Below are 17,030 nucleotides of genomic sequence, written 5' to 3' on the forward strand. Positions count from 1 at the left end.
CTCCTTTTTATTTTGGTAAAAAAGCAACGTGCAACAATACTTTGCGCTTCAAAGCATAACACGCGAAAGCAGAATATCAAAGTTTCTTTTAACATCTACCATGCTTCTACTTTTCATGATGATGTGTAGATTTTATCCCAATTTTGTTGTTCGGTGTATTCAAAGGAAACGATATAAACAAATTTAAGCATATTAAATAACATTAGAGAACAAAAACAGAATTAGCATCACATTTTCTTTTATAACTTAAACATACACCAAATTTGGGATTTTTTTGCTAGTTTTTTTTCAAGAATCAAAATCAAAATTATCTCCCCCCAGGGTTCGAACTGACGACCTTTGGATTGCGAGTCCAACCGCCGTCAGCGATTCCACCGGAGCAGGCTTAGTTTGGTGTGTTGTTTGTCTTTATAGCAGGGAGACGACTCCCACACCTAGAATTACTTACAAAACGCCATTTACTTTGAAATTTTTATCATGATAATCAAGCCCATATATTCTGCAACATTGTATATAAGCATACAAATAACTAAAGGAATAAAAAATAGGAAAAAAAAAATCTAAAACATTAGAGCATGTATGATTTTCGGATACGTATTGTAAAGAATTACAATGTGTTTAGGAAAATATTACATTTTTCATTGTTTTTGTATATTTCGTTATAAAATATTAGTTTACTTTTCAGCATTCAGACGTTGGCATACATGTATTTTCAAAATATCATTCATTCTTACCGAAAAATGAACACAAAAAAATCACTCAAATTAAAATATAAGTATTGCATTAAGCATTGATTTTTATTACTACTTGTTCCTCCTGTCATGCCTGTTATTCAAAGTACCTTTACCAATTTCTAATTACCACCGTCATTGCTGTTGTCATGATCATGAAAGATATCGTATCCGGTTTGCATTTGTGGATTCAAAGAATCTTCTGTTTTGTCTGTGATTGTTACATTAAAATCACTCACGTGGTAGCGTATCGGATATGTCAGCTGATTGCCGCGGTCCCACGTGTACAGTTCCTGTAAAAATATAATTTTGATTTTAATATTAGTTCGAAAAATCCTCTCACAAGTTGTTGCTTTTTATTGCCTTCCATGCAGTGCTGAATGGTATTGTTGTCTATGTTTTTGCCCAATCGAGCCTAATTTGGAATAAGTTTTCGTCCAATTAAGCTTTTATTTGGGATTTAGACTCTGAAAATATTCAAAAAAATAATTTGGATTCGAGCCGACCATCTTTGAATTGCGAGCTCAATCAAGCCAATAGGCATTTTTTCAACGACAATCTGATTTACATATTTTTAATATTTCAAATAACTGAAGGTAACTTTTTAATATACTTTTGTTTCAATATTTGTTTTTCAGTTTTCCTTTCGTTAAATATCATAATTTCACATTATCCTGATAGTGGCATACCTGTTGAAAAGCATGCCAACTCTCATATTCTATAGGAATCTAAGCATGGTCAGTATGTGATTCATTTGCATAATTGATTTGTAAACAGCCCAATACGCCCGAAGCCAATGATGGTGCCATTGAGGCCATACCGTTGGCGGCAACCATGGCAAGCATCAATTAAGGGGTTGCTATGCATGGTTGAGCGAATCATACCGAAGTTTGTGTTTGAAAAGGAGCAACTTCGTCGGATTCATCTGTCCGCAATTTATCAAAAACTCGTTAAACCCGTTCGCAAACAAATAGACATTTTCTCTGGTTCTGTAGAACAATGGTGACCTTATTTTAATTTGAGATTTTATCCAGAGGTTTTAGGTAAATTCAAAACCATTTCGCCAATCTTTTGTATACAATTTTTAATTAACGTTCAAAAAGGCTAACTTTGCTGATTTGAAGTTTTGCTATGTTTTGCCACCATTGTTAGAACTTACCTTATTTTTTGGATTGTATCCCACCGTTGTAGTTTTTCGGAATGGGTTAGTAAAGGTGAGGCTGACATCGAGAAGTTTTCCATGGTACAAGTCCAATGCAAGTCTTATCTTAGTATTACGCTCAGTTACGGAATCGATTGCATACAGGACACCACAAACTATGAACATCTCTCCGACCTTGTGATGATTCACACTTATATTCCAGCTGTATTGCACATCCAGATTGTACTCATTGAGCTGTGAAAAAAGTGTTGATTATTATTTTTGATATCGAGTAGTGCACTTTTCTCGACTGTAGCCGCGATATTTTTTTAAATATGGTTATTACAGAATTATTTTAAACCATTTAAATGTGATTTTACTGCTTTTTCCCATTCAATTATGAAGATTTTGGGGCATCTTTATTTTTTTTTTGTAAATTTGTGTCTATTATGTCCAGAGTACATTACATTCTAACAATTGTCGAGAGACTTCTATAATTACCTTTGCAATGATGGTATTATTTGACTCTGGAGTTCCATAGATGACCCACAAGCCATTATCGTCCACATTAAAGTCCATATAATTGAACTCCGTTGTGTAAAGATAATTGGATCCGTTGGTGGTGACTCCTTCAATTTCTTTTATTGCTGTCGTAAAAAAGATTTTATGATTATGACTTTAAACCATTTATGAGCAATCTAATCAGTAGTGTAAACATGTGTAGTTCTATTCTTCAAAATTTAATCCTTAAATGTTACAATATTTAATCATTTTTTTATGTCTCCGGATTGTTGCATCAAATACACAAGACAGCACCCAATAACACTAACCAAGTACACACTTTACCTTCAGCACTGATGCATGGTTTGGGCAATATTATATCCTGCCATGCATCAAAAGGGGCATTATTCATTCATGGTCCAGTGCCATTCGCGTATCATTCTCATTTCATTCATGTATGATTTGAACATGATGTCAAAACCATTTCTCATTGTTTCTTGCCATGTACTGTAATCAAATAACGTCGGTAATCTCTCGCACTCGCGGTAGTTCAGTCGAATGCTGCGCTAAATTTTAAACATGTATACAAACATTACTCAGTATACATATGCGTGTGTGTGTGTGTTCTCTACGAGGATCTCAACAAACATAGCACAAGATAGCACACAATCATTGAAACGCCTCCGGGAGGGTGGATGAATTTGTATATCTTAAGCAAAAATCTTCCAGCATGGATTATGATGAACCAAGGGATGTGCAACTTTGGCTTTTGTTTTTACCTCAGATTAAAAATGGTTATGATTTTTCACTCTCCAATTACTCGTAACGAGCAACTTATTTGACACCTATTTTTTTTTGTTCTCTCCTTCCCACTTGCCATATAAATATATGAATATTGTGACATCTATATGCGATGGCATTCTCTTACCTGTCTGACGTTCCGTTGTTAGGTCATACTTGATGATCCGTGGTGAGTTCCGTTCATTGTAGTAGAATGACCCGTTGAAGACGACGTGTGCATTTCCCTGGTTTACATTGTGATGGTATGAAAGGGGGGACAAAGAGATAAGAAAAATCCGACGTATATATGGGCCGAGTTAGATTGCTCGTGTTGTTATATAATGCTGGTTTATGTGGTTTTAGAAAGTCCTTCCTCCAATGTCACTCGCTTCCTACGCTAGTTCGTTTAAAACGTTCGTGAAAGGATAATAATGAAAACAATTGAGGTTTCAATGGCATACGGCTAATGCTCTTAGATTAACGTTAACAAGCTCGTGAATATGTTGAAATTTTTAGCGAAATTGTAAAATTCCTTATCTAGTAGGCAAAAGAACATCAAATTAATTTATATTTGCTTTACAGCTATTTATTTAACCATTTATTTATAATAAATTTTCTTCTTTGAATTTCAAACGAGTAATGTAATAGTAACACCGACCAACAAAATTTGTGCCCAGGCTCAACTCAAGGGGAAGCATGAAGTTTTGGGTCCTCAGAATCACGTACACTTTGAATTTTTCAATAAATAAATATTTAGACAGGGCCAAAAGGTTTTTCTCCAAAGTTTTTATGGAGAATTAGAGCTGTTCGCTACTCCCACATATTGCATGCAATTTTTTATTTGTATGCAACAGCGACGAACCGCCCTAATAATCCATACAAACTATGGAGAAAAACCATTCCATACGGAACCATACGGAACAACTATTGGTCTACATATTAACAAAACCCGGGCAGACGGTAATAACAAAATTCATGCAATTTCAATAAAAAATACTGTTAAATAACAGAAAGTGTTATAGAATCTTCTTGAAAAATCAATTTTTCCGTAAGAGTTTAATAACAGTTGATGTTGTCATAACAAAATTTGTTATTCGTCTGATATTGGTTGAAAGCTAAAACAACTTGGGAATAACATTTTTTGTTATGGAAGAATACCTCCAACTGTTATTGGGATGGTCGGATTAGTTGTTAAAATAACAAAAAACAATAACAAAAATTTGTTCGAAGAATAACTAAACATGTTATTACAATAAAAATCCAATAACAAAAAAATCATAACGACGATTAACAAATTTTGTTATAAATAACATAAAATGTTATTGGCCTAGAATTTTCAAATATCAAAAAAATTTATTCCCAAGTTATTTTCGTCTGCTCGGGAAAGAACAGAACGAAATTTGGATCAAGCTCGTAAGCGTAGACTTACTCTAAAAGGTTTATCCAACCGATATGTCTTTGTGGCCACATTGTTTCGATACGTAGTTTTGTTAGCAAACTCAAACAATCGTGAAGTGTCGTTTTCCCGCGTTGCCCAAATCTTCTTCTCAATCGCGTCGTTCCTTGGAGCGCTATCCTTCAACCAGGCTCCATAGTTTTGATCGGTATATTTGTGATAGACTGGTTTCCCAACAGCATACAAAACGCAATCTGTTCAAGCATAATTTAAAGGAAAAAAATAAATAAATAAAGGTGAAAATCAATAGTTTGGATAATATGCTTACCAGTAGTTCTGTTAGGCAATCCTGGGTAACTTACATTTCCTGTTTGTTTAATTTCTAGGTTGCCCACCAAATCATACAGAGATACGATATTGTCCTTGCACTTAAAGTCCCTATTATGAAAGGATTTGTACTTAGTTATAATCAAACGAAAAAGTGCGTTTTTTTCAAACCTGGGATCAGGACATTCGGGGCAGGAAGTTGGAGGGCCACAGATTTCTTCATATGATTCAACCTTTGGTGGTTGTTTCCCATATTCTTGAGCTTCGCCCAAACTTCCTGGTCGGTGGATAATGTACGGTGAATGTTCCATTAGGTGAAACTCCGCTTGGGTTATGCCAAGTTCATTCTTAGCGATGCAATGATATTCTCCGAAATCTGCATATCTTATGTTGGTGATATTTAATCTCATAATCGATTTGTAGCTATTGCAAAATAAACAATAAGAAAGTGCATATTTTATTTATACGATTGAAAAACTTTTCTTATAAATCGTAAGAAATCTGATTATGATTATTTAATAGTTTTTTTACACTAAGAATATAATAATCACACACTTATTTAAAACAGTAAAAAATAAAATTCAGATAACACAACAATTTTAAGCATAAGTTTCTTTTTGCCTTCCTCACTGAGGTAAGGCTATAATCCTGCTCTAAAAATGAACTTTGTATAAAAACGTCGTAGACCCACCTTTATGTATACATATCGACTCAGAATCGAAAACTGATCAAATGTCTGTGTGTATGTGTGTGTGTATGTGTGTGTGTATGTATGTATGTGACCAACAAACTAGCTCATGTTTCTCGGCACTGGCTGAACCGATTTGACCCGAACTTGTTGCATTCGACTTGGTTTAGGGTCCCATAGATCGAATTTTATACAGATTGAAGTTTCGATAAGTAGGTCAAAAGTTATGTATAAAAATGTGTTTTCACATATATCCGGATCTCACTAAAATGTTTGTAAACTATGTCCGGATCCACCATCCAACCCATCGTTGGTTAGGTTATCAAAAGACCTTTCCAACGAGTCCACAACATTGAAGATCTGGCAACCCTGTCTCGAGATATGTCCACTTAAGTGATATTTATGTACTTTTTGGAAGCCGGATCTCACTTAAATGTATGTAAACTATGTCCGGATCCACCATCCGGCCCATCGTTGGTTAGGTTATCAAAGGATCTTTCCAACGAGTCCAAAACATTGAAAATCTGGCAACCCTGGCTCGAGATATAGTCACTTAAGTGACATTTATGTACTTTTTTATTCCGGATCTAAAAAATAGATGAAACTTGTGTACAGCCATTGTTGTGAGGAAGGCTCCAACCACATAGGTGGATTAAGTTATCATAATATTTAATGTAAAAAACAATTTTAAGCATAAGTTTCTTTTTTTACATTAAATATTATGATATAAAATATCCGGATAAAAGGATGGGCACCCCTGGGTTAGAGCTAGAACTAGATGCACCTTAAGGTATACTTGAAATATGAGACCAAGAATTACAACCGCAATGAAAGCGAACAGAGAATTTCTTTTTTTCGTTCAATTCAAAAGACGCTTCTATCAAGGTAAAACTATACAACATAGTTTTACCTTGAAAGCAGCGTCTTTTGAACGGAACGAAAAAAGAAGATAGTGGCAAAGATTCCGTATTGTTAGTTTGCAATGTAATTTGTTAGCTTTTTTAACATATTGAAAAGATCAGTTCGAAATATTGGATTGCACCATTTTTTTAATTTTTTATTGCAAATTAAGACAATTATTCTCCCCGTGTGTAAGTTGCCTGTTTGATACTAATTCGGTCACGAAGCTTTTAAATAGCACAACTGTATGATGAAGACAGCGTCCCTTTGAAGAAAGAAAAGTGCGATATACACTATATGGCACACATGAAGGATTTACGTTTTCTCCGAGGAGGTGGGATTGAAACTTCTTTAGCAGTCCCTGCCTGTTGCCTTCTTGCTGTGTTGGATCTTGCCATAACGCAGCAAACATGTTGTCTTATAGGATTTTATCAAAACTTCTAAAAGTGTGTGCCGTAATCAGATCTGGTACAGTATGCAAATAAGATCATACAAGATTTGCATCTGCTATTTAAGCTTTTAATCAACTTTTTTCTAATATGATGATTGGATCCATGTAATTAGAAGGTCAGCAGATCAACACACTAGAATGGGTAATTTTGCTTGTCTCTGTACCACCCCGAGCAGGGGTAAATAACACGGGAATACCAAATTTTGGTATTACTTGGGCAAATAACAGCGACCAAAATGTGCCCTTGGTTGCCCAGTAATAGATGGTAAAATACCATGAAATCATACCAAAAGCTTGTATGTGGAAGGGCACAACAATACCATACCATGTTATTCCAAAGGTAAAATAATACCACAAAATAAAATCATTTCAATACCAAGTTGAGGTCTTCTGGATTTTTGAACATTGCTTGAATACCAAAACTTGGTATTGTCATGGTTTTAATTTTAGGTATTCCCGCGCCCTTGGAAAATCATATTTTGGTATTCCTGTGGTCTTCCACAAACATGATATTGGTTTGATTTCATGGTATTTTACCATCTATTACTGGGCAACCAAGAGCACATTTTGGTCGCTGGTATTTGCACAAGTAATACCAAAATTTGCTATTTTCATACCATTTTTAGTGCAGCAGTTGCAGTTAGTGAAAAAAACGTAAATGATCCTTATGCAACAACCAAATCTACTCACCTGATGATTCCATGTTGTTTTTAGTGATATTCTTCACCACACCGAATGCATTTGTCATTGATGAACGGCTGTACTTGAAGTTCTTGAAGCTTCTGAAAATTAACAAGATTGAAAAATAAGTATTATTAAAATGAAACTGGATTGAAATTCACCAAAATTCAATAATCTGTTGATTGACTCGTTTTTCAAAGTATTTGGTTATTCCAACTTAGAAAAATTTCAACGTTTTTGAAAAAAATATTAGTGGGTATATCACAAAAAAAAATTTAAATCAGCTTTAACATTTTTGGGTTTCAATTCATTTTAGCGCAAAATTAATTATCTCGTCAAAAATTAAAAAAAAATCCATAGTTTCAGAGAAAATTGATGAAACCTTTCAATACCAAAATAATACCAAAATGTGGCATCCTGACTTAGAAATTTTTCCACAATGTCAAGTCATTTCTGTAGGGGGTATATCAAAAATGTTTAAAATCAAGTTTGAAATTTCCGGTTTTCAATGAAAGCATTCGCTTTGAGACATCATTTAAGCGCAAAATTAATTATTTTGTCAAAATTGGTCAAAATTTTCCCATAGTTTCAGAGGAAATTGATAAAACACCTTAATACCAAAATAATACCAAAATGTGCCATCCTGACTTAGAAAATTTTCCACAATTTCAAGTCATTTCTGTAGGGGGTATATCAAAAATGTTTAAAATCAATTTTGAAATTTCCGGTTTTCAATGAAAGCATTCGCTTTGAGACATCATTTTAGCGCAAAATTAATTATTTTGTCAAAATTGGTCAACATTTTCCCATAGTTTCAGAGGAAATTGATAAAACACCTTAATACCAAAATAATACCAAAATGTGCCATCCTGACTTAGAAAATTTTCCACAATTTCAAGTCATTTCTGTAGGGGGTATATCAAAAATGTTTAAAATCAATTTTGAAATTTCCGGTTTTCAATGAAAGCATTCGCTTTGAGACATCATTTTAGCGCAAAATTAATTATTTTGTCAAAATTGGTCAACATTTTCCCATAGTTTCAGAGGAAATTGATAAAACACCTTAATACCAAAATAATACCAAAATGTGCCATCCTGACTTAGAAAATTTTCCACAATTTCAAGTCATTTTTGTAGGGGGTATATCAAAAATGTTTAAAATCAAGTTTGAAATTTCCGGTTTTCAATGAAAGTATTCGCTTTGAGACCTCGTTTTAGCGCAAAATTAATTATTTTGTCAAAATTGGTCAAAATTTTCCCATAGTTTCAGAGGAATTTGATAAAAAACTTTAATACCAAAATAATACCAAAATATGCCATCCTGACTTAGAAAATTTTCCACAATTTCAAGTCATTTCTGTAGGGGGTATATCAAAAATGTTTAAAATCAAGTTTGAAATTTTCGGTTTTCATTGAAAGCATTCGCTTTGAGACATCATTTTAGCGCAAAATTAATTATTTTGTCAAAATTGGTCAAAATTTTCCCATAGTTTCAGAGGAAATTGATAAAACACCTTAATACCAAAATAGTACCAAAATGTGCCATCCTGACTTAGAAAATTTTCCACAATTTTAAGTCATTTCTGTAGGGGGTATATCAAAAATGTTTAAAATCAAGTTTGAAATTTCCGGTTTTCAATGAAAGCATTCGCTTTGAGACATCATTTTAGCGCAAAATTAATTATTTTGTCAAAATTGGTCAAAATTTTCCCATAGTTTCAGAGGAATTTGGTAAAACACTTTAATACCAAAATAATACCAAAATGTGGTGTTCGACCATTGACAAATTCTGCAATTTTGCAATATCAAAACAATACCTTAAATTGGTATGATACCACATTTTGCTCTTGCATAATCCTTAAGACAAATTTTTAAGGGTCCAGGAATACCAAAATTTGGTATTGATACCAGAGAAAGGTATTATTACGCATTTCCCCTGTTATTTACCCATGCTCGGGACGAAGCACCAATTTCACGTGTTAATTCGTATTGATTTGGTCTACTGAAACATTTTTACTAACATTTGGACATTGGCTTTGGGAAATTATTTCGCTTTAGCTTAGCCTTTTTCACATCTGACGTTGAAAAAGGCAGTCATTTTAACCGTCAACTTTTTCAAACGGTTCGTGCCAACTTTTAGGCAATCATTATTCCTTAGATTCATATTCCAAAAGCATCCGCCTTAGCGAGCAGATTGGCTTGCATTATTGCGCTTTGTACAACTGGGCCAGAAATGAAAACCTTCCGAAACAGCTATAAGGCAATCGTGAAGAGTCGTTTTTCTGTATGGGAAGATTAAATGTCGATCCTAAGAGTCAAAGGACAAGAACACCACACCGCTACGGGTTTTTTTTTTGCTTCATTCGTAAAGAAATGAAAAATGGGTTACGAGCACCAAAAACTTTGCTGTCGTTTCTTTTTGCTGCAAACAGTAGGTAAAAAAAGAAATTAAATATGTTTTATGGGCTCAAAGCGCTTACCCTTCATTGTGCGTCTCCATTTGATATTTGTCTCCTGGTTCAAGCAAACGACCACCTGGTACACGTTCCCAATATTTAAGGGCTTCTGGAAAGGCTTCCACCTATATATGATAGATACAAACATATTATTAAAACAACTTTTTTTTTCATTTGTTTAAACAAAATTTCAGTACAAATCCATTCTTTTTACTGAAACGAAATGCACCGTAAAGGACTCATAAAAGGAGAGACAAAAAGCTTCCAGCTTCATGTCCCGAAAGTCGCTGTCGGATATATTTTGAGCTTGTGATATGCTCCAGAGAAGCTGGCATGTGCGATGGGATTGGAAGTAAGCGTTTATCATGTTGAATTCAGTCGCGCGAACCACCAAAACCGCTACCTGTGCCACAAGGAGTGTCAAACAACGCATAAATTTAGATTTATTACTGCTGCCGGGCATTAATAAGACAGACAGTAAAGGGCGAAAGGTTGAGGTTGGTAAAATTTATTCTGTATCACAGAAAATCTGATTTTGCGTGTAGAACAAAACACGCCGAAAGGGGGTTTTCACCTGCGGCTAAGCTGCTCAACAGTGGATGGAAGAAAATATGAGATAACTTAAATTGGAGTTGGGGGAAAAGTCGTATCGACGGCTCCGTTCGCCGGTTACTAAGGGATTTATGGCGTTCGAAGTACATCGAAGAGCAGACACCGGGTTCGTGTGAAATTTTTGGTATTTTCTTGCGCCTTTGATACCAATAAGTTTTCAACTAGGAGGAAGGCTAGAACGAAAGAAGCTAGGTAGCAACTCAACCCTTTCGGAAGTTTATCGGATAATTGAATCTTAACTTACATTGCGATTTAATCGAATTTAAACCATTATGAGCTCTGTAGAAAGCGTTTGATAATACATTTTGAATTCCTTTATTGGGATATAAATTCAAATGCTTTTTTTTTGCATTGCGGATTAAATGCGTTCGGTACTTTTTATTAAATCCAGTTAATATTACGGGTAATCGTGCTTTGTTATATTTATCACATGGTAATGATTGAATATTTACAATTTAATCCATCACGTTACGAAGCAAACACAAAAATAATACAAAACTTACCTCACACTCAAAAGTTGCACTTGATCCATTTGTGGCGTACACCATCTGATTTCGTACTCGTATGAGAGGAGGAACTAGGGAGTATAAAGTTGGTGAATTAAATTTTAATTGTGTTACAACTTTTTTGTGGTACTTTTTTCATTGTACGAGGCAGATTTCAATGATTCATTTAAACAAAAGGCATACAACGGAAGAATGATAAACTATTTTAGCATGCAACGCTGTGTTAATCGTTTCCTGGGATATTTCCTTCCACACCCACACAGACACAGAACCCCGAAAGTTTCGACTTTCTGAGTAGACTGAATACGACCGCAAAAAGTGCATTTCAGTGCAGCAAAAAGCAATGAAACGTGCTGCGTGTTCATGTTAGCTTTTTATCGTCACCGTTGTGGTATATTGATACACATCCATACATCATCTCGTTTTTAAACATTTGCAAACGTGATGAAATTTTGAGCCACAAAAAAGTTTTGAGCCAGCATCGCTTTGCTGGGAAAATTTAGATATTTAGCAAGATTGCACGACGGTGACGATGTATGCAAATGATTGAGCTTTCTTTGCAGTGTTAAGTGAGCAAATGCATGCATCGATTATACCAATAGTATAAAGTTTGGTGGAAAGAGTTTGCTCGATTGAGTCTATAGCTGTTGTATCGATGCTTATATGCTTGTTTGGATTTCTACCTTTTAGTTGAATAATCCACGTATGTATCGATATCATGTTTATTTGTTCAATGTAATTTTTGTATATGAATGGAATATTGAAAAATGTATGTATATTTTTTTAAACGATAAAATAATAAATCTCTATTATGTCAGCATTGCACATTTATATAAAAGAGTAAGAAATGAGCTAAAGATACGGATACAGCTACAGTAGCTTCTTTCGACTTACAATGTACTTCTAGGTTGAACGTCTGGTTTGCCGGCGGTGGAATGCCGTTGTCTGCTAGACATTGATAAGCTCCCATGTGCACCCGATTGATTTTGGTGATGTTGAGTGTGTGGCCAGCCATTGACGACGCTGCAGGAGATCGTCGTTCGTGGGTCAGCACATAAAGGTGAAAATTCAAACAATAGATGACAGTCAATGAATGCAGGCTTACGAGGATGATGAAAATTTTAGTTTCAGTACTTTCACAGCGACAGAGCCCAATTTTGCGAGGACGCTCTCGTCCCTATACGTGACAAGCCTGATACAGACAGGTTGAGTATTGACTTTGTATTACCTTGCCATGCACCATTGGAAATTGTTTTTCCATCCTCACGACGCCACTCGACGTGCGGTCTTGGCGTTCCGGTTGCAGCACAGCGTAGCCTTAGGTGAGTGCCCTCGTGTACCACGATTGGACGAAGCGCTTCCGGTGTACCAGCCCCCGCGATTGTGGGTGGAACGAGGAGCTCGTTGGAGAAAGTATCGTTGACTTTAATTTTCCACGCGTTGATTCCTGGCGTTCCAGGGGTGCCATTGATGCCTTTTAAAGAGTTTTTACACAACACAATTTATAATTAATTGATTTCTTTATTTTTCAGACAAAATGTTCAGAAATGTTTCAGACAGAACGATCAGAAAATATTCATGAAAAATTTGGTAATACCTATATGTTTGATTTTTATAGGAATTAACTCGAATTAATTTGATTGATTTTATGAAAAATAAATGCATTCAATTGATGCAACAAGTTACCTGATCGACCAGGTTTTCCTCGTGGCCCATGGAGTCCTGGAGAATAAAAAGTGAGATCGTTTTTAATTTGACAATACACGCATCGAAAATTCAATGAAGAAAATATTTAAGAAAAAAAAAATATAGGTGATTATTTAGACCATTTAAATATGAGTTTTCTTGCGAGCAAAGCAAAATCAATTGATATGACAACAAAAATTCAAGAGTTACTTTAAAAAGTGTTTTACTATCATTGTTTCATTTTATTAAAACAAGTTACAAACTAGTTTAGCTATTAAAAATTAAATTTTTCAATGATGCTAGCGATCATTTTTATTACAGTTAGAGTGGTAGAACCACTTTATCAATAACGAATTCATTGCTTATAAACATACCTCTTGGTCCCGGCTCACCAGTAGGTCCTGATGGTCCAACGGGGCCTGGGGTTCCTGTGGTGAAAGAAATATTTACGCCGTGAATGTTCAGCAAGCATGGCAAAAGTTTCCCCATCAATACTCCAAATCAAGCTATTGAACCACAAAAGGTAATGATTGGCGGTGGTAGGTCAGTTTGTTGTTATCGTTTACAGCTTAATGGGAGAAAAGTTTCGGCAAAAGTGTTTTTCTTACCATGCTTTCCATCCACTCCATTTTGACCGTTGATCCCCGGTGTGCCGTCTTTACCTGTTTATAAAAATAATTACTGTTTAGTTAGTAAAGTATTCAATGAAAAAAAGAAGATTTGAACAAAAAAAATTTAAACAAAGAATAAAACTCTTTCTCAAAGAGAAGGGGTAACTATTTTTTGGTGCAATACGCTTGTTACGATATTTTACCGTCTCTGCCCGGAATACCATCAGCGCCCGCTCTTCCGGGTATTCCATCTAATCCAGGTTCCCCAGGGACACCGTCTCTTCCATCGAGTCCGGGATTACCTGGCAAAAAAAAAAGATGAATGCCAAAGAAACAGAATAATGAATAATGGTGTTATGATTTCGGTATGAAAACACTGTGCAACAAAGTAGAGGGAAAAGTGCGCCTTTAGAATACACTCAATTTTATTTGGAAATAATATAAAAAGGGGTGTTCAGGGATCTTAAATAATTGGCGTAACAAAGCATAAAATTTCAAAACGAGTCCTGGAGAATAAAAAGTAAGGCCGTATTTTTTTTTTTTAACAATACACGCATCGAAAATTCAATGAAGAAAATATTGTGTTATACTATGTAAAGAAATTAAAAGAATGATAGGTTATTATGAACAAATATCTGTATGTCAATGTGTCGGTGATGACCCAACCGCATAAGTGGATAAGGTTAGTTTTTCTCGAAATATTGCCACCGAAAAAAAAATCCAAAATGGCGTCATGCGTGATCTGGCGCGAATAGTCTTACCTGGATAGCCAATCTCGCCCTTGGGACCTCGGGGGCCAGGTTTTCCTTCACGGCCATCCACTCCTGCAGGCCCTGGAAGGCCAACGTCGCCTAAATATTGAAGTTTTAGATAGTTATTAGAATTTATCTGTAATGCTTTTATTATTTGCATGTAGTTTTGACCATGTATTCTTTATGTCAAAAGAAGATATTCTTCATTATTATTATTTTGATTTAAGGCTCCACATACTTTTATGCGGGCTGATCATAAATACAATTGTTTTTTTTTCGGCAGAGTTGTAGGTTATGATTAAAACTTTTCAATAATAATAGGCACACGGAAAATTTGACATATTACATATCACTGAAAGTTGAATCCCAATAATGTGTTATTTTTTAAGCTCGATTTTTTTTTGGCAAAATCGTGTACCAGAGACATACATTTTCGTAAAAATTGAGATTTTTGAAAAAAAAATCTGTCAAACTTTTAGTAAGTTTGATTATTTGACCATTTTGGTAATTTTGATCACTTGTGTACCATTTTAGCATTTTGGCCATTTTGGTAATTTTGGTTATTTTTGCAATTTTTGGTAATTTCGGTCATTTTGATAACTTTGATCACTTGTGCCATTGTGGTCATTTTTGTCATTTTGGCCATTTTGGTAATTGTAGTCATATTAGTCATTTTTGCAATTTTGGTCATTTTTGTCATTTTGGTAATTTTGGTCACCATGGTTGATTTGGTTACTTTGATGATTTTGATCATTTCGGTCATTTTGATCATTTTTTTTTTCATTCTGGTATGTTTCTCATTTGGGTCGTTTTAGTAATCTGGGTTTTTTGGCCTTTTTGGAAATTTTGATCAAGTTTTAATTTTGATAATTTTGGTATTTTTGGTAATTTTTATAATTTTAGTAATTTTGATAATTTTGGGCATTTGGCATTTTTTGCAATTTTGATAATTTTTAGTTGTTTTGGTCATTTTCGTTATTTCAGTCATTTAAGCCATTTTTGTAATTTTGGTAATGTTTATTTTGATCATTTTGGTAATTTCGGTCATTTTGACCATTTTGATCATTTTGGTCAATTCGGTTATGTTTCTCATTTTGGTCGTTTTTATATTTTTGGTTATTTGGCCATTTTGGTAAAATTGGTACTGACCAGCTCTAAAAGTTTGATGGAACCTTGTTTGGTAAAACTAATACTGCAAAATGGCTTCTTCTGACATAGAGAAAACGCATGGACAAAGTTTCATAGAAATAAAAAAAAAATACAAAATTATAATTCCCCTAATCCCCACAAATCACGTGGACACTTTTTTGGATATCTCAACCCCCCCCCCATCGTTGACAATTTTCATACAAATAAAATCCCCCCCCCCCTATGGTGTCCACGTGGTTTATGGATGGTCCCTTCCTGTTTGTCAATGTGTCCCGATTTACGTTAGCCTGGGGCATTAAAGAATTACCTCGATTTCCTTTTGGCCCCGGGATGCCCGGTAGTCCAGTACTCCCCGGTGGACAATACTCTTTGGTAGCTCTGCAGAATCCTGTTATAGCATCAAACTGCAAAGTAGCAGACAAGTGGAAAGTGGAATGAAAATTGGGCCTATCACGTAGTGTAAACATTTACTTCCGAGAGCAAACAATTAACAGTTTAGCATGTAACTGCGGTGTACCGCTCAAAATACAGAGGACGACCAGTTAAATATAAACAAATAAGTTTTGTTTGTCATTTCACGTGTGAAACCGATATCCCATATTATGCAAATACCGACGGTAACATTTCAAAAGGCATCATGTACATTTTGACATTTTCTGGGTTATTGCATATTCTGAAAGTACTCCTAATAAGCTACCTCTCCACCAAAAATTAGCAAATGTTACTTCAGTAAAGTCTTTTTAATCATGATTTGAAATAAAGTAACATAAACAAAATCTCTGCCATCAGCAGTCCCTGTTTATATAGCCCTGTCAACCTGTCAAATAAAAGACTACATGAACCTCGTGTTGAAAAAAAAGCATCATGAAAAAAGTGCCATGTACATTCGGCGAAGAAAAACGAATCATAACAAAGCGTCACCCTCAATGACAGCAGGGTGATATAGACGTTGGTGATTTCAAAAGACGTTATGTTTGTTTTTGTCAAATAAAATTACGGAAATAATGTTTTATTGAATTTGGATGATCAAGTATCAATAAAAGCAACATTTTTCATCGTTTGTTATCATTAGAACATCTTATTTTGCTTTTATATTAAAATGGGAATTGAAAATGGATGCTCTACATTCAAATGCGTTTTTCTCAAAAAGGATGGTGTGAAAATGATGTTTTTTTGAAATGTTGGCATGGATACACTGCCCATGATCGCATAAATGTCCCATATGCATTTCCATCACTTTTGAGTTATTGATGCAGTTTGATTCAAAATCGTGTGCTCTTTCAAATGAGCCTATAACATCCAGTACTTTGCTCTAGAAATCAGGAGAAAATCCAGTTTTTTCGTGAAAATTTAACACGTAGCCTTATGTGTGGGACAAACTTCAAATGCGTTTTTCTCAGCTTGCTGTTTTTGCATATGGGACATTTATGCGAACATGGGTAGTACAGCAATTACAAAGGAATACTCCGTATTCCAAATTTGCCTCAAATTTGGTTTAAGGATTTCTGGCCGAAATAATTGAACTTTATTTTGGTAGACCAATCGAACCATTAACAATTAAAATTACGATTTTAGAGTTTATTTCTTAATTTGAAAAGAAACCGCATTAAATAAAAATATGCATATTTTTTGGATGTCACGTTTCAAATGAATGCCCGCATA

General features: G+C 34.8%; 1 protein-coding gene across 4 annotated transcripts in view; it reads right to left on the bottom strand.

Moving 5' to 3' along the window:
- Positions 1–617: 617 nt before the first annotated feature.
- LOC120428074 (uncharacterized) overlaps positions 618–17,030 on the bottom strand; it is a 23,726-nt gene continuing 7,313 nt past the window's right edge. For all 4 annotated transcript variants that reach the window (XM_052709530.1, XM_052709531.1, XM_052709529.1 and 1 more), the window contains exons 5-21: positions 15,676–15,772; positions 14,229–14,318; positions 13,671–13,769; positions 13,465–13,518; positions 13,231–13,284; positions 12,857–12,892; positions 12,399–12,644; positions 12,065–12,193; positions 11,168–11,241; positions 10,077–10,177; positions 5,048–5,299; positions 4,878–4,987; positions 4,583–4,803; positions 3,302–3,398; positions 2,374–2,519; positions 1,891–2,127; positions 618–1,024 (exon numbers count right to left, since the gene is read on the bottom strand). In XM_052709530.1, coding sequence (XP_052565490.1) covers positions 854–1,024; positions 1,891–2,127; positions 2,374–2,519; positions 3,302–3,398; positions 4,583–4,803; positions 4,878–4,987; positions 5,048–5,299; positions 10,077–10,177; positions 11,168–11,241; positions 12,065–12,193; positions 12,399–12,644; positions 12,857–12,892; positions 13,231–13,284; positions 13,465–13,518; positions 13,671–13,769; positions 14,229–14,318; positions 15,676–15,772 — 2,214 coding nt within the window. In that variant the 3' untranslated portion in view covers positions 618–853. The remainder of the gene's footprint in view (positions 1,025–1,890; positions 2,128–2,373; positions 2,520–3,301; positions 3,399–4,582; positions 4,804–4,877; positions 4,988–5,047; positions 5,300–10,076; positions 10,178–11,167; positions 11,242–12,064; positions 12,194–12,398; positions 12,645–12,856; positions 12,893–13,230; positions 13,285–13,464; positions 13,519–13,670; positions 13,770–14,228; positions 14,319–15,675; positions 15,773–17,030) is intronic.

The sequence above is a fragment of the Culex pipiens genome, chromosome 3 (assembly GCF_016801865.2).
Source record: "Culex pipiens pallens isolate TS chromosome 3, TS_CPP_V2, whole genome shotgun sequence".
In the NCBI taxonomy this organism is placed as follows: domain Eukaryota; kingdom Metazoa; phylum Arthropoda; class Insecta; order Diptera; family Culicidae; genus Culex; species Culex pipiens.